General features: G+C 46.6%; 1 protein-coding gene across 1 annotated transcript in view; it reads left to right on the top strand.

Moving 5' to 3' along the window:
* Positions 1-20,006, top strand: part of LOC308609763 (forkhead-associated domain-containing protein 1-like) — a 200,206-nt gene that overhangs the window by 80,928 nt on the left and 99,272 nt on the right. The window contains exons 14-17 of the mRNA XM_081259060.1: positions 8,002-8,126; positions 11,046-11,141; positions 11,566-11,786; positions 12,324-12,489. Coding sequence (XP_081115186.1) covers positions 8,002-8,126; positions 11,046-11,141; positions 11,566-11,786; positions 12,324-12,489 — 608 coding nt within the window. The remainder of the gene's footprint in view (positions 1-8,001; positions 8,127-11,045; positions 11,142-11,565; positions 11,787-12,323; positions 12,490-20,006) is intronic.

Raw genomic sequence — 20,006 nt, forward strand, 5'->3', positions numbered from 1 at the left:
CTCTCACATGTAAAACTTTAATCATGACAGTTGCTTTGAAGAAGTGCAGGGCTCTGACCTGGTCAGGGACGGCAGGGCAACTGCAGGGTGCATAGGAGTTATTTGCCAAAGAGGGGAGGGGAGGGCATTCTGGGTGGAGGGAGCAGCGTGGTGGGATCGCAGGAAGCATGGAGAACTCAAGGGGCTTAAAGAAATGGAGGCGGAGGGCAGGGACTGGTGAAGGAGGTCCACAGGGGCTGTATCATGTTGTGGCCGGGGGCTTGCAGAGCCCTGGTAAGAAGCTCTGCTTTAACCTGAGAGCAGAGAGAAGCCCACGAAAGGTTTTAAGGAAGAAACTGATGGAACAGGCTTGCATTTGGAGACAGTCATCTTGGCCACGAGTGGAAAATGTACAGGAAGGTGGCCAGCACAGAACCCCAGGAGAGCAGTTAGGAGGCTGTCACAAGACACGATGGTGGCCCTCACTGTGGCAATGGAGGGGACGGAGCAAGAGAGAAGATTCCAGGGGCATTTAAGAGATGAATCAACAGGCCTCAGTGATGGAGTTAGATATGGCTAGAAGGGAAGTGATGGAGAGAAAGGGGGCTACAGGTCTCCAGGTTTCTGGCTTGTGTTAAAAGTACAGATGTGGTTCCTTCACTAAAATCCAGAGTAAGGAATGCCACAGGAGGACCAGGTTTGAGAGGGAAGATGAGTGTGAGGTGCCTGTAGACATCCAAAGTGAGGTGCCAAGGACGCAGCTGTCACCCTGGATATCCAACTGTATCAGTGATGTGGCCCCGGAACCCAGAAGAACATGTGCCACATAGCGGGTGCTTAGTCAGATGGGATGGATGGACGGGTGGATGGATGGATGGTGATTAAAGCCATACGTGTGAATGGTATCACTAGGAAGAAAGTATTGAATGAGAAAGGAGAGCCCAGGGCCACACCTGGGAAACTCCAACATTTACCGTTGATCCTTCTTGCCAAAGCGCTCTCCAGGGAGGCTGCACAAATTTGACATTCTTACAATAATGAATGAGAATAGAGGAGTGATTTTCAACTCCGGTGATTAAACAACCCCAGCCAGGATATGTCTAAGGTAATCCAGAAGGTGGTGTGAATTTCTTTTAAACGTGTTTAAAAAGAAAGGCAAGGCTTCCCTGGTGGCACAGTGGTTGGGAGTCTGCCTGCTAATGCAGGGGACACGGGTTCGAGCCCTGGTCTGGGAGGATCCCACATGCCGCGGAGCAGCTAGGCCCGTGAGCCACAACTACTGAGCCTGCGCGTCTGGAGCCTGTGCTCCGCAACAAGAGACGCTGCGATAGTGAGAGGCCCGCGCACCGCGATGAAGAGTGGCCCCTGCTTGCTGCAACTAGATGAAGCCCTCTCACAGAAACGAAGACCCAAGACAGCCAAAAAAATAAATGAATAAACAAATGTGGGGTTTAAGAAAAAAAAGAGAGGCAAAATCAAGATTAACTTTTCTGTAAGTGCCTGCCCCTCACAGAGAGCATAGAGAAGAGGGGCGTTGCATTTCTCCTGGCAACCCAGACCCTCCCCAACCACTGTATTACTGTTGTTGTAATCATGGCAGAGTCTGAGTGTGCGTGAAACCAAGAGAGATGTGGCCCACAGTTCTAGCTGTTCTTCAAAATCAGAACTAAAACAAGGAAAGGTCATGATCTCTATCCTAGTAATAGCGGGTCCAAGCAATGTGTGCACTGTCCCCTCCCCAGGCTTTAGGAGTCACTGAAGCCTCTGTCTCTAAATCTAGTCTTACATTACCGTAAAGAAACATGGGTTGCAAAATTAAGCCATCAGGGGCTTCCCTGGTGGCGCAGTGTTTGAGAGTCCACCTGCTGATGCAGGGGACACGGGTTCGTGCCCCGGTCCGGGAAGATCCCACATGCCACGGAGCGGCTGGGCCCGTGAGCCATGGCTGCTGAGCCTGTGCGTCCGGAGCCTGTGCTCCGCAACAGGAGAGGCCACAACAGTGAGAGGCCCACGTACCGCTAAAAAAAAAAAAAAAAGAAGCTGGCTCAAAAACTTTTTATGTGTTAGACCACCATGATAAGTGATTCAAGGTACTTCCCATTACTGAGGCCAGCAGGGGATCCCCCAGTCACTCATCACCATACACAAGCAGTCCTAAGAGCCTTGTGTGTTCACAGTTCCTAAGAGGAGGGTAGGAACCATGGTTTGTTTAATTCCTCCTCGGTACTTGTCACTGTGTTAGTTGTTTTACATGTACTGTGTACTTTCATCTTCCAACAGCCCAATGAGCCAGGTACTATTGTCGTCTTTATTTTGCAAGTAAGGAAACTGAGTATCAATAACATTAAGGAACTTGCTCAAAGTCACACAGCGGGTACATGGTAGGGTCAGGACTCAAACTGAGGTCGTTGTGATCCTAGCACTTGTGCTTTTTCTGTGACCCCACATGCCCTCTGAAGATCCAGAGGGGTACCAGGTACATGCCCAGTTCCTAGAGGACAGGTTCTGTCGTTAACTTGAACAGAGACAAACCTGAGAGTTTCATTCCCTGGAGTGAAGGGTGTCTGATGCGCACCGCGGGCCTTGCCCCAGCAAAGCCCCATTTGCATTAGAGCGAATAATTCTGAGTTCAGGCTTTGGAGACCAGCTGCTGAGGTGTGACTCTCAAGTGTGCGCTTACTCATTGTGTGAGCAAGTCTCGACTTCTGTGTGCCTCTGTTTACTTGGTTATAAAATGGGGTTAAGATCTCACCAGGTAGTTGTGAGGATTAAACGACTTGGTACCCAAATCATGGGGTCACACATAAGCCTTAGTAAATGGTAGCTGCCATCCGCATCAGCCTTGAATACTTGTTGATTGAATGTGAACTAAATGTGGATGGCAAGCAGATGGGTATGCGCACAGGCAGGGCAGCTTGATTTACTCACGCCGAGGTGCCTTTACCTGTGACCCCTGCCGCATCTCTATTTGACAGCTAGTCAGATTTTCTTAGCCGTGAGCACTCAGTTCTCTTCCCAGGCCTTCTTCCTCGGCTCTTGACAATGGGCTGCATTTCCTAGCTGCCGAGTGGTAAAGCTGGGACTCCATCCAGGTCCCTCTGACCTCAAAGCCCCTGCTCTGAACCACCATACTACCTGCCTTTTAAAATATTGTCCTAAGGGAAAAAACGCATGTAACGAGCTAGGTCTGTAAAATCCTGAAATAAATCCCTCAGGGAAATCCAGGTTGAGTAACTATTGTTGGATCATGTCATGAGCAGCCCAGGAGATTGGGGTCACTACTAAAGATCTGATTGGTTAAGATATCACCTAACACCTGTCAGAATGGCCGTCACCAAAAAGAACACAAATAACAACTGTTGGCGAGGATATGGAGAAAAGGGAACCCTTGTACACTGTTGGTGGAAATGTAAATTGGTGTGGCCACTACGGAAAACAGTTTGAAGGTTTCTCAAAACACTAAAAATAGAACTATCATATGATCCAGCAATTCCACTCCTGGGTATTTATTCCCCTAAAATGAAAACCACTAATTCAAAAAAATACATGCACCCCAATGTTCATAGCGGCATTACATACGATAGCCAAGACATGGAAGCAACCTAAGTGCCCATCAACAGATGAGTGGATAAAGAAGATGCAGTAGGGAATTCCCTGGCGGTCCAGTGGATAGGAGTTGACGCTTTCACTGCTACGGCCCAGGTTCAGTCCCTGGTTGGGGAACTAAGATCCCACAAGCTGCATGGTGTGGCCCCCCCAAAAAATAGATGTGAGATATATATATATATATATATATATATATATATATATGCAGTGGAATACTACTCAGCCATAAAAAAGAATGCAATTTTGCCATTTGCAGCAACATGGATGGAATTGGAGGGTACTATGCTTAGTGAAATAAGTCAGACAGAGAAAGACATATACTGTATGATACCACTTTTATGTGGAATCTAAAAAATAAAACTAGTGAATATAACAAAAAAAAAGAAATAGACTCACAGATATAGAAAACAAACTAGTGGTTACCAGTGGGGAGCAGGAAAGGGGGAGGGACAAGTTAGTGGTAGGGAAATAAGAGGAACAAACTACTGTGCTCACTTCAGCAGCACATATACTAAAATCGGAACAATACAGAGAAGATTAACATGGCCCCTGTGCAAGGATGACACGGAAATTCATGAAGCGTTCCACCCTTTTGTGACCGGAATGGGAAGGAAATTCAAAAAAGAGGGGATATATGAATACATAGAGCTGATTCACGTTGCTGTACAGTAGAAACTAACACAACATCGTAAAGCAGCTATACTCCAATTTCAAAAAAAGAGGTACAAACTACTATGTATAAAATAAATAAGCTACAATGATATATTTTACAGCACAGGGAATATAGCCAATATATATTTTTTTAATTTCAGTTTTTCCTAATTTTTTTTAATTCTTTTCTTTTTTTTTTAAACCCCACATTTGTTTATTTATTTATTTTTTTGGCTGTCTTGGGTCTTCGTTTCTGTGCGAGGGCTTTCTCTAGTTGTGGCAAGCGGGGGCCACTCCTCATTGTGGTGCGCTGGCCTCTCACTATCGCGGCCTCTCTCGTTGTGGAACACAGGCTCCAGACGCACAGGCTCAGTAGTTGCGGCTCACGGTCCTAGTCGCTCCGCGGCATTTGGGATCCTCCCAGACCAGGGCCTGAACCCGTGTCCCCTGCATTAGCAGGCAGACTCTCAACCACTGCGCCACCAGGGAAGCCCATAGCCAATATTTTATAATAACTATAAATGGAATATAACCTTTAAAAATTGTGAATCACTATGTTGTACACCTGAAACATACAATATTTTACATTGACTATATCTCAATTAAAAAGTAAAAAAGCTGCGACCTAAAAAAAAAAAAATCTGATTGGTGAAGGATTACTGTGTGGTCCCACTGGAAGACAGGAAACATCTAAGGAGGACCTTAAAAGTCAGCTCCCCTCTCCTCCTGCCTGGTTTCTCAGCTTCTTTTGATAAGGGAAAGAAAGGACTTTTTACATTGATCTTTGCAAGCTCAGTTGATTGTGTCTATTTCTGCAAGACTTTGTTGCAAATAAAAGGATTCCCTGCATACATAGAAAATCGCTCTTTCTCAGATATCCAAGATATGCAGTATTTTTATGTGAAAAAAAAGAAAGTTGTAATACAATATGCACAGTGTTCTCCCTTTTTTTTTCTTTTTTTTTTCAAATGCCAATATCCGACCACAGGTGAAATCTGAAGGAAAAGACATAAAAGTGTTGAGAGTATTATCCCAGCATGATGAGACTGCGTGAGCCATGACTTTCCCGTAGTCGTTCAACAACTATTTATTGCAGCCCCACTGTGTGCCGGCCACTGAGGATACAGCGGGGGGACACTTTCCACTTTATGGGTTTCTGCCCTGTTTGGATTTGTGTAACAGGCATGTGTAACTTTTGTAACCAGAACTATAATCAAGAATTGCTTCTTCTCCCAGAGAAGAAAATCCCTCTTTCCAACAGCCCAAGTCCGCATCACCCATCTCTGCCATCTCGGGATCCGCCCAGCGCCCCTCTCCTCACGCACCCTTCACATCAGCCAGCCCAGCCCTTCACTCTCCAGCCTCTAGTCTCTCTGAAAAGAGAATGACAGACCTAGGTCTGAATTCTGATCCTACTGCTTACCAGCTCCATAGCTTAACCTTGCTGGGCGTCTGTGTCTCACCTATAAATGCAAACACATTTCCTTGCTGGGCTGTTTGTAATGATCAGAAAATATCACGTGGTAAACTTCTGGCATGGTGCCTGGCACACGGCAAGTGGTTAATACTGAATAGCTATTATTATAATATTATTATTCTCACTCTTCCAAGCTGGAAATTCTCAGCAAGTGGCATTGTCAGAGGTCAAGGGCCCAGGCACGAGCCGGTTCAGCTCCCCTCCTGTCTCTCTCCGCACCCACCTTTCCTCCATTCCCTCCATCTTCCCTCACTATGTTCTCTTTCCAAATGCAGCTCTTCCCTCCCTGAGTCTCCCCTTCTCTCTCCCTCCCAGACCACCTTGTGCACAAGCTCCTGAATCACGACCTCCTTCTTCAGCGTCTAAAGCCTCCCACTCCATCTTTCTCCTTCATCATCAAACATGCACTTCAAGCTGGTGTATCTTCACTGGGACCACTGCTTCTTTAGCTCCTTTTCTACTGCTTGTACTCCTGTCCCACTAAGACCTTGAAATGCATTACACCCTGTGTGCTCACCACCAACTTCCCACATTGTCTTTGCCTCTTTGGCAACTGACGTGGCCCCCCTGCACTGAAGCCCCAGCTTGCTCCCCCCACCATGTTCTCTCTGGCCTACCCAACCCTCTCGGTTTGCTTTCTTGAAACCCTCTCATCTTTCATAATTACAGCTTGGGTGGGTGATGCTCCTGGCAGCCAGTAGGTGGAGGCCAGGGATGCTGCTAAACGTCCTACGGTGCCCAGGACGGCTCCCACAACGAGGACTGTCCAGCCCAACACGTCGAGATGCTGCAGTTGAGAAATGCTGCTGGCTCCTTCGTCTCTAATACATCCCGGTTATTTTTCTGAAAAAAAAAATCACCCTTCATTAAGCCAGCTCACTGCTCCATCAGAAGCTGAAATAGCAGTGACTCAGACCCTGGAGTCACACCACTGTGATCCCAATCCCTGGCTCAGCCATTTGCCAGCTGTGTGGCGTCCAGCAGCCACAGGTCTCAGAGCCCGACCGCCTCGTGTGTAAAAGGAGGCGATGGCGGGACAATACAGTGGGGTGATGCGTTGATTGCTTGGCAGAGGGCCGGGCACACAGGTCACACTCGTGACATTTCAGTGATGTTTAAATCAAGTTTATACTCTTTAGGCTACGGTTCTAGGCTGACCACAAACTGAGCTCAGCTTTCCATCCCGACTCTTCCCTCTACTCCTCCCCTCCCCCATCATCTGCTCTAACCCAATTAAGCTCTTCCAGAACATGCACTGCATTTCCCCACCTCTCATCCTACCTCCTGCCTTCACCCCCCATATTAGTTTCCTATGGCTGTTCTAACAAATTACCACAAACTTAGGGGCTTAACACAACTCATATTTATTCTTTTACAGTTCTGGAGGCCAAAGGTCCAAAATCAGTTTCGCTAAGGTAAAGGCAAGGGGCTGGTTCCTTCTGGAGGCTCTAGGAAAGAATCCGTTTCCTTGCCTTTTCGAGGAAATAAAAATTCCCCGCTTTCCTTGGCTCACGGCAGAGGAGCACCTTCAACTCTCTGCTTCTGTCACAACACCGTCTCTGTCTGTAGTCAGACTCCCTGTGTCTGCTTCTTGTAAGAACCCATGCGCCTATGTTGGGTCCCCCCAGCTAATCCAGGATAAGCCCGCATCTCAAGATCCTTACCTTCATCACATCTGCAAAGGTCCTTCTGCCCTGTCAGGTAATGTTCATAGGCTCTAAGGATTAGGACCCAGACATTTTTGGGGGGGAGGCAACATTCACCCAACCACCTCTTCCATTCTGACATGCCATCCCCTCCAACTCTGCACACCCACGCGTGCCCACGCCCAGTGGGGCCTCAGCCAAGCAGTGATCACTCCAGGTGAATGATGGCCCCTCCCCTGGGACTCTTTCATAGATGGATGCTGTGCAAGGACCAACCTTGGGGAACTTCCCAGGATAAATACCCTGTTTAGAGGGAATAGGGCTTTCAAGAAACCAAGCTTGCTGTTGGGTAGAGCCCTGTGCTAGGACACAGAAGCCTGGGTTCAAGTCCATCCTCACACCTGTGGCCGAAGGTTCCCCCTCACTGCCCCCGCCCTGGGAGGCTGCAGCCTCACATGAGCTGTGTGGCCTTGGACAAGTCATTTCACCTCTCTGGGCCTCGATGCCTCACCTGCCAACGGAGGATGGTGAGCTAATTAGTACTGGCTTGTGGTAAGGGTCCAGTAAATAGCAGCTGTGACTTTTACATGCAGTAACTTCTTCCTGAGCCTTTCTTTTGAGTGTAAACTTTTTCTTTTATAGATCACAAGGACCACATGGATGGATCATTTCTAGACTTAAAGACCCTCGGGATGGAAAAAAATGTTCGGAAAATATTGGATGTAAAACCTGACTTGCCAACTTTTTCAAGAGTAGAGATCGGAACGGTAACCAAAGAAACTTTGTCTCTGCATTGACTGACACGTGGGGAGGGTGGGCATGAGGACAGACACGAGCCGTGTGCCCTGGCACCACTGTATACATCATTGGTTCGAGGCCAGGTCCTCCCTGATGGGCTGGCACCTGTATGGACTGGTCGGTGCCTGGCCGTACCAGCGATCCAATGTTTGAATAGAAAGGCGGCTTCCCATCATGTACAGCATGATATAGCATTGCACTGATGCTGGCCAGGTCAATCTCTGGACCCTCCTTTTCACATCACATGTTATATTCTGCAGAAAATATCCAACAAGCTAATGTACAACAGTATGTCATGAGCTTTCCTAACACTTGCTTTTTGCTATAAACTGAAAAACATGAACACATAAAGGGCAGCAGAAGGGAGCCATGATGATTAAGAAGACACAAGTTCTAGAATCAGAGACCTGTGTCCTAATCCCAGCTCTGCAAGCTCTGTGACCTTGGGCAGGCTCCTAACCTTTCTGGGACTTCATTTCCCAGCTGTAAAATGATGATGGAAAAATTAAAGGAGATCATCATGTAAAGTGATTATCCCAGTGCCTAGCTCATAGCGAGCACTTTAATAGATGATAGTTATTATTGTCAAACAGTATTTAAAGAGTATTATCCAAGAAAACCTTCCTTTCTTAGGGAGCATAGTTTGTGTTTTCCAGGATTTTCAGAAGTAATTTGATTGTTAGGTTGAAGGTGCCGTGTATCCTAAATGGATGTTTGATCAGGTGTTTGACTGACACATGACAATGGACAGCTCAGGTCAGCGTGGCTTGCTGCGGCAGCTAGTCTAAACCAGCTTTTGGAAAACATAATAAAGCCATCCTATCTGTACCAGCATTTTCTCCTACAATTTTTCTAGACATTTGCTCACACGTCTAGAGATGTGAGTCTTCAGAAACGTGTTGGTCTTCCTGGTAAAATCGAATCTTCCTTCTCTGAGGTTGGGAGTAGAGGGACTGTCTCCAGGTGGGGAGCTCAGCTGGATCTCACGTCCTGATGGTCCTGCTTCCAAGATTGACCTTCCCCTTGGCAACAAGCCCTCATCCCACCACTGACACCACAGAGCAGGAAACCTCCCAACTCTCAATCCTCCAAGGTTGGCAGTAATTAAACGAAAGAGCAGGAGGAAGAATAGCTGACATCTGTGAACTGCTTACTGTGTGCCAGGCGTTGAGCTCAGCCGGCTCCATGCCTTATGTCATTTAACCATCGTAGCAACCTTGTGTCATAGTTACTATTTTTGTCCCCATTTAACAGATAAGAAAAATTAAGGCTTCAGGAGGTCAAGTACCTCACCCAAGGTCACAGAATAATGATTGAAGACACACCAGGGGTGTGTCCCTGGTGGTCTGTCTGCGAGCCTGCAAAGACCGTGTGGGGACTGTGTGCTTGGATCCTGTAGCCCAGGCTCTTCCTTAGTGACCCTCCCCTCAGGAAAAGAGGGGGCGTCTGGAGCGGTACAGAGGATGCAGCTCAGGGTAGCTGAAGACACTGAGCAGCATCTCAGGTTCTTTTTGCAGCAGATCTGCCCGGTTTATTGTCATCTTCAGATACCCTCTTTTATTCTCATCTCCATAGATACATAGACAAATATGTCCACTCTTATCTATCACAGTCACTTTGGGGGCCATTATAGTTTTTTAGTTGTTTTGTTTTTAATCTCAGAGGTTTTCAGGGTAGTGCCAACAAATGCTAGGGCTAAGAGGTGCTCATGGCAAGCATTAAAAGCCAATTTAGTTTTTAAGGAGGCTTATTATGGTTATTTGTAGTCGTTCAGATCGGGTAACCTATTCAGACTGGTGGCCATTCCATGCAGTCATTTGGCCTTCCAGCAGCCAGCTGGCTGGTTGGGGTCTTAGGGAGATGCAGCTGCAAACACTATCTGCATTGTCTCTGGAAAGGGTCTGAAGTGATGCCCACCCACCAGGTTTCAGAGCTAGGAGAAGGTTGGGCCAAATTTTGTGAGGGTATGGTTTCTGCTGCACAGAAATGAGATTCCTTTAATAAAAAGGAGGGAGGCTATTTTCCACTTAACCTTCATTCGTTCATTCAACAAACATGCCCACTATGCACCACTCGGTGCCAGGTGCCATGCTGGGCACAAGGAGGGAGATAGTGAGCAAAAGCCACATGGTCCCCATTTTTCTGGAGCTTGTCTTCTCAACATCAGCGGTACTGATTTTTTGAGCCAGGTAACTCTTTGTTTGGGAGACTGCCCTATGCATCGTGGGGTGTTTAGCAGCATCCTTGTCCTCTACCCACTAGACGCCAGCAGCAATTATGACACCCACAAATGTGTCCAGGTATTGCTAAATGTCCTGGAGGGGGTAGGGTGGACAGAGTCACCCCCGGTTGAGAACCACTGGCCTAAAGTGAAGACAGACGAGACGGTGGCCAAAGAACGTCACAAGTGATGCATCATTTCAAAGGCAGTCGTGCTCTGAAGGGGTAGGAACACAGTCATAAAGAAAGCAGTTCACAGAGTCAGACTGGATTTAAAGCCAACTCTCTTGGCATGGACATATATACACACACACGCTACCAAAGGTAAAATAGATAGCTAGTGGGAAGCAGCTGCATCGCACAGGGAGAGCAGGTCGGTGCTCTGTGTCTACCTAGAGGGGTGGGATAGGGAGGGTGGGAGGGAGACGCAAGAGGCAGGGGATATGGGGATATATGGATACGTATAGCTGATACACTTTTTGATACAGCAGAAACTAACACAGCATTGTAAAGCAATTATACTCCAATAAAGATGTTAAAAAAATTAACTCTCTCAAATTATTCTTTAGTATCTTTCCGGTTCTTCCATTATTCTTTGGGTTATTCTTCTGGATGTAGAAAATCATAATGGAATGCCAAGAGAGTTTTTCTTCTTTTTTTTATTTCAGCCTCAAAATGGCCTTTCCAGCCCAGGGTCCATCATGGTCTCTGAGAAGTTAAGGAAAATGGATGTGGCTGACGCTTTAGATCTTAGTGAAAAGCTGGTAGGTATACCCAGCATCAGTCCCCTCCTGTCCAAACGTGCGTGCCCTGCAGATAGTTTAAACATCAACTCCACATACATGTTTAGTTGTTACAGTAGCTCCACGAGACCCATCTCCTATCCCAGCATGGGCTGGAAATTGCAGAGCCCAATTCCTTGCAAGACTGGGTAGTAAGAATGAATGTTTATGTCTGTTGTCATTCCGCCTCCCCACTTCCCCCCAATTCTCAAAAAGGCATAGTGTAAATGGATGCGGGGGAAAATGAAAGTCGAACTAAAAACCCCAAATGCACTCATTTGCAAAGCATGTGTTTCTTCTCTGCAACTGCAGAAAATGAATGAAACACAATTAGACGTTTGCCTCCTCAAAGTGGCCACCAGCGGTCTTGGGCCAGGCCTCTTACCTGCGAAATGCTTTCTCGTAGTACATGGACATGATCAAAACCCTCGGGACTTTGATGAACATCAAAGGTATGTCAGGTCACGTGTCCATGAAACACCTCTCCCCAAAAGAGAGGGAGAGAGTCTACCAGCTTCGACAAAGAGACCTGTACCTGGTGTTTGATAAGATCACCCTACTCAAGAACCAGCTGCAGAGAAAAGAAGAGCTTTTGAGACGATACGAGGAGGACATTGAACAGCTCAAGTATGGCCCGTGTCTCCGGCAAAAGGCCCAGGCCTCCATTCTCCAGGCTAAACCTCGGTGCAGCTGCAGACCCGTAGGGACCAGGACAAGAGGACAGAGGCCCGGGTGTGGAGGGGGGCAGGCGGGATGGTGACTCAGGGCCTGATGGACCCAAGTCTCTGGGCAAGAAAGCAGCAGTTAAAGTACCCTACTGTTAAGGAATAAGGTGCACCTTTTATAAATGTGTCTGATGTTTCACCATGTGTGTGCTTTTCGTAATTCCATCCTATTTTCAGTGGTATCCGTTCCCCCACCCTCTCTGGGAAATTGGGAGGGGCTGGTAGCATAACCGTTGCCCCCTTCGTGCTGCACGTCCACAGCCAATGGGCTATTTATTCTGCCCTCTAGTCCCCACATCTTCAGCCTTCCCCCCACTTGTAAGGAAACCGCGAAGCCAGGCATATATGGAAGTGTTCTGAGGATCTCCCAGGTCGGTAGCATTGGTGGTGAGTGAGAAAGATGAGGAGAAAAGAGACTTTGTCTCTCCTGTGTGCTCAGGCAGAGCAAAGTGTCGGTTCAGATGTACCAGTCACAGGTGGCAAAGCTGAAGGACGATATCTCCAAAGAGGCCGAAGAAAAGGCGCTGCTGAAGGAGGCCCTGGCGCACATGGAAGAGTGGCTGCACCAGGAGAAGAGGGTCACCAGGGCGATCAGGCAGCAGAAGGTGAGAGGTCCCTGCTCGGAGCAGAGCCTCTGAGGCTGCCCCTCAGCTCCCTTTAGAAACAGCCAACTGAGGCCCCAGTGGGATTCAGGCAGCAAAGAATGCATTCACTCATTTCAAAGGAAGGTGGCAGAATAGCTTTAGCATTAGGCAGACTTAGGTTTAGACTCTTGTTCTGCCATTTACTGTGTGACTTCAGGCAGCTTTTATTTTTTTAACATCTTTATTGGAGTATAATTGCTTTACAGTGTTGTGTTCATTTCTGCTGTGTAACAAAGTGAATCAGCTATATGCATACGTATATCCTCAGATCCCTCCCTGTTGTGTCTCCCTCCCACCCTCCTTATCCCACCCCCCTAGGTGGTCGCAAAGCAATGAGCTGATCTCCCTGTGCTATGCAGCTGCTTCCCACTAGCTATCTGTTTTACATTTGGTAGTGTATATATGTCCATGCCTCTCTCTCACTTCGTCCCAGCTTACCCTTCCCCCTCCCCATGTCCTCAAGTCCATTCTCTACATCTGTGTCTTTATACCTGGCTGCCCCTAGGTTCATCTGAACATTCTTTTTTTTTTTTTTTTTTAGATTCCATATATATGTGTCAGCTTAGCCTCTCTGAGACTCATAGTCTAGCTTGCCTCTATTTTTTTAAACTTTCTTTTTTTTTAAGTTAATTTTTATTTTATATTGGAGTATAGTTGATTTACAGTGTTGTGTTAGTTTCAGGTGTACAGCAAAGTGATTCAGTTATACATACACATATATCTATTCTTTTTCAGATTCTTTTCCCATATAAGTTATTACAGAATATTGAGTAGAGTTCCCTGTGCTATACAGTAGGTCCTTGTTGATTATATATTTTATATATAATAGTGTGTATATGTTAATCCCAAACTCTTAATTTATCCCTCCCCACCACATTTCCACTTTGGTAACCATAAGTTTGTTTTCAAAGTCTTTGAGTCTGTTTCTGTTTTATAAATAAGCACATTTGTATCATTTTTTTTAGATTCCACATATAAGTGATATCATATGATACTTGTCTTTGTCTGACTTACTTCACATAGTATGATAGTCTCTAGGTCCATCCATGTTGCTGCAAATGGCATTACTTCATTCTTTTTTACGGCTGAGTAGTATTCCACTGTATATTTGTACCACATCTTCTTTATCCACTCCTCCATCGACATTTAGGCTGCTTCCATGTCCTGGCTGTTGTGAACAGTGCTTTCTGAGACTCATAGTCTAGCTCGTCTGTATTTTTTTAACTTTTGATAATTCGTGTATTTTATCTTGTTCTTTCTATCCAGATAACTATTTTTTCTACCAGTTTTATTGAGACATAATTGACACACAGCACTGTACTGAGCTTAAGGGTGTCTAGCATCATGATCTGACTTCCCTGCCTCCTGCAATGATGACCACAATCAGTTGAGTGAACAGCCCGAGTGTTTTTAAAGGCGGCGATTCTGATTTTCATTGCTCTGCCAGGTGCCAGGGATACACCGAGGAATAAGCTCTCTGAGAATAAAGATCTGGGTTTGCTCTTCTGAGTAGCCAGAATAGTACTCCAGTCTTTCTGACTTGGGGCTGTGTATTTGTATACGCATGCTTGTGTGTATGTGTGTCCATGTGAGTATGTGTTGTGTGTTGGCATGTGTGTGTATTTGTATGTGTGTGTTTGTTGCCTGCATGAGCTCTAAGGAGGCCAAGGTCATAGAAGGGTGCCCTTCTCCTCAACCAGGAGGTGATGGTCAGATAGTTCCTTGCAGAAGCCTGCCCTCCATCCTGCGAACCTTCCAGGCAATAGGTTTCCAGACAGCAGGCTCTCTGGCTTAGAGCCCCAGAAATGAAAAGTGGCTGTCCTGCTCTGAGGGAGCCTGGATGTGGTGTTTCCAGTGCTCACTGCTCTGAATTAAACATTACAGGCCTTAATCTGTGTGTGACATGGGGTTGCCTCAGGCAGAGGACAGTTTCCTTTCACACCAAGCAATGACTGGGAGAGCTGGGCCAGTGACAGAGTTGTGACTTTCCCTTTGATGTGCCCTCTGGAGAGCTCACCCCTCCCCAGGGTGCCCACCCCCGCCCCCAGGGCTTGGCAGACTAGGTCCCAAAGCAGAGACACCAGACCACAGAATGGGACAGAGAAGGGCCCCCCAAAAAGCCATTGTCATGTACTGAAAACCTGAGGATTTACATAATGAGGTTTCACATGCATTATTCCTGGGCTGCCTCATTCACACACAACGCAAGGGACATGCCAGCCTGTTTGGCGCTGGACATCCCTCAGCCGAAAAGGGTCTGAAATGGCCAACCTGAACCTTTGTCAGGGTCCCCAGAAGAGCTACAACTAGTAGCTTTCAAATTCGTGGAATTCACAACTGGGGGAAAGGCTTACCAAGGGACAGGCACCTGCTCCACACCGCACATGCTTCATCTCTCCCATCAACCCGCAAGGGATGCTGGCAAGTGTCGGCCCCTTAGAGAGAGGGGAAAGCTGAGTTGACAGAGGGTACCGTTCCCTGGCTACTAAGTGGCAGAAACAGGATTCCCTCCCCACCTGCTGCCCTCCCCCGCCCAGGTTCACTTTTCCACACCCCTTCCTTCTGTGTCTCCCTTACCAGGGTGGCCCCCTTGAATACATCGCACCATTGCTCCTGGGGGTTTCACTCCAGGACTCAGGTTTGCATTTCAGGCTTGTTGTTAATATGTCGTCAGAAATCCCTGTTTGTCGGGAAGAAAACAATAATCCATTTGAAAGTTTTGCTGGATCCTAAAGGGCACTTGTATACATCTGTCTTGGCATCCGTTCCTTCCAGGGAGTATATCTTCGTTGTCTTTAAGCAGAAATGAACAGAAAGCAGAATTCCTCTTTTCTAAGTTTTACACTTAGTATTTTCACAAGGAGCCTTAGTTTTTTAGCCTCCTGTATAAAACTTTGAAACTCTTCACCCGTTCACAGAGGTGGCACGGTTGAAGCACTGAGATGAAATTACACATCTTAAGCTTCAGAATTGCCCCCCCCAAAAAAATGGAGTTTGTAGTTTTAATGTTTGACCATCTCTTCACCAAGCAGACCTTTCAAGAATCAAAAGTCCTATTTCCACACTAATATCTCTGGCTGTGAAAATGAGACTTGGTATAAGATGCTGGGCCTTCACAGCGAACTGGGTCTGTGGCTCTGTCCATGTGGCAGAGGGACGGGAACCGCGGCCCAGGCCGTGCTCACTCGAATCCACTTCCCACATCACTCGAGAAGCCGGCAGTGTCTCTCAGAGTTCAGAGGCCAGATTTGGAGTCAAACAAATAGGGGTCAAGCCCCACCACTGCCCCGAATGACCCTGAGTAAGTGGCTTGACCTCTGTATCGCAGGTTCCTCAACAAAAGCAACCAAAACTGTTAGCAAGGGGCCTACTGCGTGGGGCAGCGGGAGGGTTAAATGGCAAAATGCCTGCAGTGCCTGGCACATCACAAGCCCCGTTTCTAAGGGTGAAGAATAGGCAGCTCATGGATGGGTGGGGATTCCTCTATTTCTTTCAGGGAGCTTCCTGCCAGCTGACGCCTTCCCCGGTCCTCCCAAAGCCGCCAGCTCTTATGGGACGTGCTCTTCTCTTTGGTGAATACGACTAGGCCACGGCCAAGAAAGGACCCAGATACCTTTTGTGAATGGGCTAAGGCTGGGATTTTCAAGAGGAAATTTTTAAATGCACAGAAGTTGCCACTTGGGAAGCACGCAAGCCCTTTCTCAGGGCTTGAAGTGTAAGAAAGGCTGAAGGGCACCAGCTGCTTCTGGCAGGAGAAGCCGCTCAGCTCTCCTGCCAATCAAATCTCCAGCCAATCAAGTCCTGGCTAGGGGGCGTGACCACCGCTTTGTCTTGTGGTCTCAGCCAGGAAAAGCCCCTAACCTTCCCTCTGCTTAATTAGCTCAGATCCCTCTTCTTTAAGATGAGAATAAAAATGGCACCTAGCTCGTAGCCTTCCCAATGGGAGCTTGTATACAAAACCCTTAGTACATAGGACCACAAAGCATACATGCTCTCCTACCATCGTCATTATCCTCACTATTCTCTTTAACTCACTATCTTCCAAGATTTCCTTGGGCCCAGGTATTCTTAAGATTCTGGCTTCTTCCGTGCCACTTGTGTGTTTTGTTTGTTTGTTTGTTTGTTTTTGCGGTACGCAGGCCTCTCACTGTTGTGGCCTCTCCCGTTGCGGAGCACATGCTCCGGACGCGCAGGCTCAGCGGCCATGGCTCACGGGCCAAGCTGCTCCGCGGCATGTGGCATCTTCCTGGACCGGGGCACGAACCCGCATCCCCTGCATCGGCAGGCGGACTCTCAAACACTGCGCCACCAGGGAAGCCCGAACTGTATATTTTTAAATGGTTAAGATGGTAAATGTTATGTATATTTTACCATAATTAAAAATTAAAAATGTGAATTATTGGGGGAAAAAAAGCCGTTGGGAACTTTGTAATGGATGGCTCAGTCTGTTAGCACTGGACCTACCATTCAATCTCAATATCGTTAAAAACAGGATGACCAGACATTATGTGCTCACTGTGTGATGCAGGATGGATCACACAGTACCGCCTACGAAGGCGTCTGGACAACAAAAAGACTTTGATCTCCTCAGACCTCTAGATCTAACTATTTGTTTACAGGAAACATGGGGAAAAGAGGAACAAGTTAACTGAAACCAAGAAGAAGTGATCAGCCAAATCCAGGATGTGAATGTTCTCCAGGACAAAAGACCCAGTTTCTCCAACAAATCAGTGGCTGGGGGATAAAAAAGGTCAGGGGCGGGTGTTGCTGTTACAGAATTAAAGACATTTCAGAGACATAACAACCAAGTGTAATGTGTGGACATTGTCTGGATCCTGATTCTAACAAACCAACAGTAAAAAAGATATCTCTGAGAGAATCAAGGAAATGTGAGCATGGACTGAATATTAGATGATATTCAGGAATGATTATAAGTATTTTTAGCTGTGATCATGTCAAGGCGGGGATAATGTAAAGGAACAAAAAGTCCTTTCAGTTAGGATGTCTTTATGGGTGAAATGACACAACTTGCTTTAAATTAACCTAGAAAAAAACTCAAAAAGGAAGAAAAAAGAATGAGAGAACACTGGGAAAATGTTGAAGCTGGATGATGAATACATGGAGTTAATCGCAGGCTTTTCTAGTTTTGTGTGTGTTTCCAAAATCCCAGAATAAAAAACAATTTTTATGTAGGCAATCTCAAAGGAACATACAGACACACACACAAACAGAGTGAGCTACAGCCAAAGCATAAGCAAATGAGGAAGCCATTTGCCTTTAGTAAGTGCAGGAAAAGGGAGATTAAGCCTTGGGCCTTGAAAAATGAGCTAACCAAGTCTAAGATGCCTATATTAAGCTGGCACCCTCAAAGATGCTCCACACCCTGGCAAGAGGAGGGCTTAAAAACTTTTTTTTTCTGGACTTTCAGAAAGGGGAGCCTATGAAAACCTGTAGTTTTCAATGTGGCTCTGGAGGGGAAAACTAATAATGGCCACAATACTGATGATGATGATGATCACCCTGAAGGTTTGTAACCACGTGGGTCTGGGGCTCAAGTTTATACTCCATGTATTCAGTGGGAAAACTCCCAAGTTGAGGAAATAAATGTCAGTGTTCAGAGGTTATTAGCATCCCTGGCATCCAGCTGAAACAAACAAAAAAGACTTCGGAGAGCAAAGCAGCCAGGAATCAGACCCCTCAGGATTCCCACAGATTAAGTTCAATCAAGAATGAGATCACAGTCAAATTACTAAACATCCAAGCAATAAGTCAGTATGAGCCAGAGTAAGCAGACACAACAAACAAGACATTGAGACACCACCCCTCTGCCACTCCCACCCAAAGACTTCAGATGTTGGAATTATCAGATAACAGATTCTAAAATCACTATGTATTCAATATTTTTTTTAAAGAAGGCTTTTAAAATGAGCAAGGAATGAGACTATCAAAAATGGCCAGGCATTTGTCCTCAGGAGTTTGTGGGAGCACAGGAGAGCTATTTGACCCCTGTACATTTGGCTCTTCCATTCTGGTGGGAAAAACAGATTTCTTTACAGAATCAAATTATGCTGGCAATAAAAATTCAAGTGCTTCCAGGAGCCAGAGAGGAAATATGAGCAGTGCATTGGGCAGGCAGAACATAGGCTGTATCTAAAGAGGGAGCCTCTTCTCAGCCCCAGCAGATTGTTGATCTATATACAAGAAGAGAGTCCAGGTATTGCCAGATATTCCCATTTTCCCAAAAAAAGGCATAAATCCAGATGTCAATGAGCTGTACATGTTGGCTACTGTGGTAGACATCTGGTTTTTGTCACCTAATAGCAATTGACCTCTCTTCTAAAATATTATGGGGTTATGATCCCCCTTTGGGGACAACACCTTTCTCCTAGTCTCAGTCCAGTTTCTCAGAGATGGTGTTGATTCCACCTCTGGCTGCAGGGCTGGGCATGTGGCTCAAGCTCAGCCAATCAGAGCAGTCTCCTGGGCCACAATAATTGGCTGAGGAATGGGCTTGTGACCCACCCAGAGAAAATGAGAAACAGTGAGGCCATCGAGGGAAGCTTAGGAAAAAGACTCTTATCCTTCCCTATGGAATTCAAAGCTGAGAAGATGTAAGGGCTGGAGCTTCGGCCGCCTTTTTGTGACCATTATAGAGAGATTCTGTCTAAGGTTGGATCCACATGGTTCAAAGAATCCCTGAGAGCTGGAGAGAGGCCAAGGCCTCATGAAATCATCTGAGCCTGAACCCAGAGGTTCCCTCTAGACTTTTCATTTTTGGTAACCAGTGAATTTGCATTCATGCTGAAGACAATTTGAATAGGTTTCTCTGTCACTCCACAGAAAGAGGCCTCTCCCTTCAGCAACTAATTAAAAGTCTTAACACACTGGGAAAACCAGACAAACATATCTGAGGGCTGACCATGGACCTTCAGTCTGCGGTCTCAGCACCTGGCCACCCCTCTCCTTCTGTACTCTTTTCCCTAACTTCTCTGATGACTCATCTTCTAGCCTCCATTCCCACTGCTCCTTCCTTGGACAATCCTCTTCTCTCCCTGCTCTGCCTCCGGAAATCCTACTGTTCCCTTAAAACTCAAGTCAAATGGTTCCTTTTTTCTTAGCGCTTTCCTGACAACCCCACCCTAAGCCCTACCCGAGGCAGAAGAAGATACCTCTTGCTCCATCCCCAGGCCCCTCTGATCCCCCCGATGAACACTCAGCCCTTCTGCTGAGGATCCTAATTACGCAGCCACGTTCCTGTCTCCCCTGCTTCTTGACCGTGATCCAAATTCAGACGCAGATTAGAAGGGATGATATTTGAGGCTTAAGTTTCAAAAAACAATCAGTTCTTAGAAGTCAGAAAACATGGTGAAAGATGAGGATTTGGGTCAGGGATTCGAAAGAAAAGAACAGTTGTTCCGCAGAAAAGAGAGGGTCTATGTGGAGTGCAGTGAGGAAGGAGGAAACACTGGACATATTTA

Source organism: Mesoplodon bidens (assembly GCF_964165515.1).
Source record: "Mesoplodon bidens genome assembly, contig: HAP1_SCAFFOLD_146, whole genome shotgun sequence".
NCBI lineage: Eukaryota > Metazoa > Chordata > Mammalia > Artiodactyla > Ziphiidae > Mesoplodon > Mesoplodon bidens.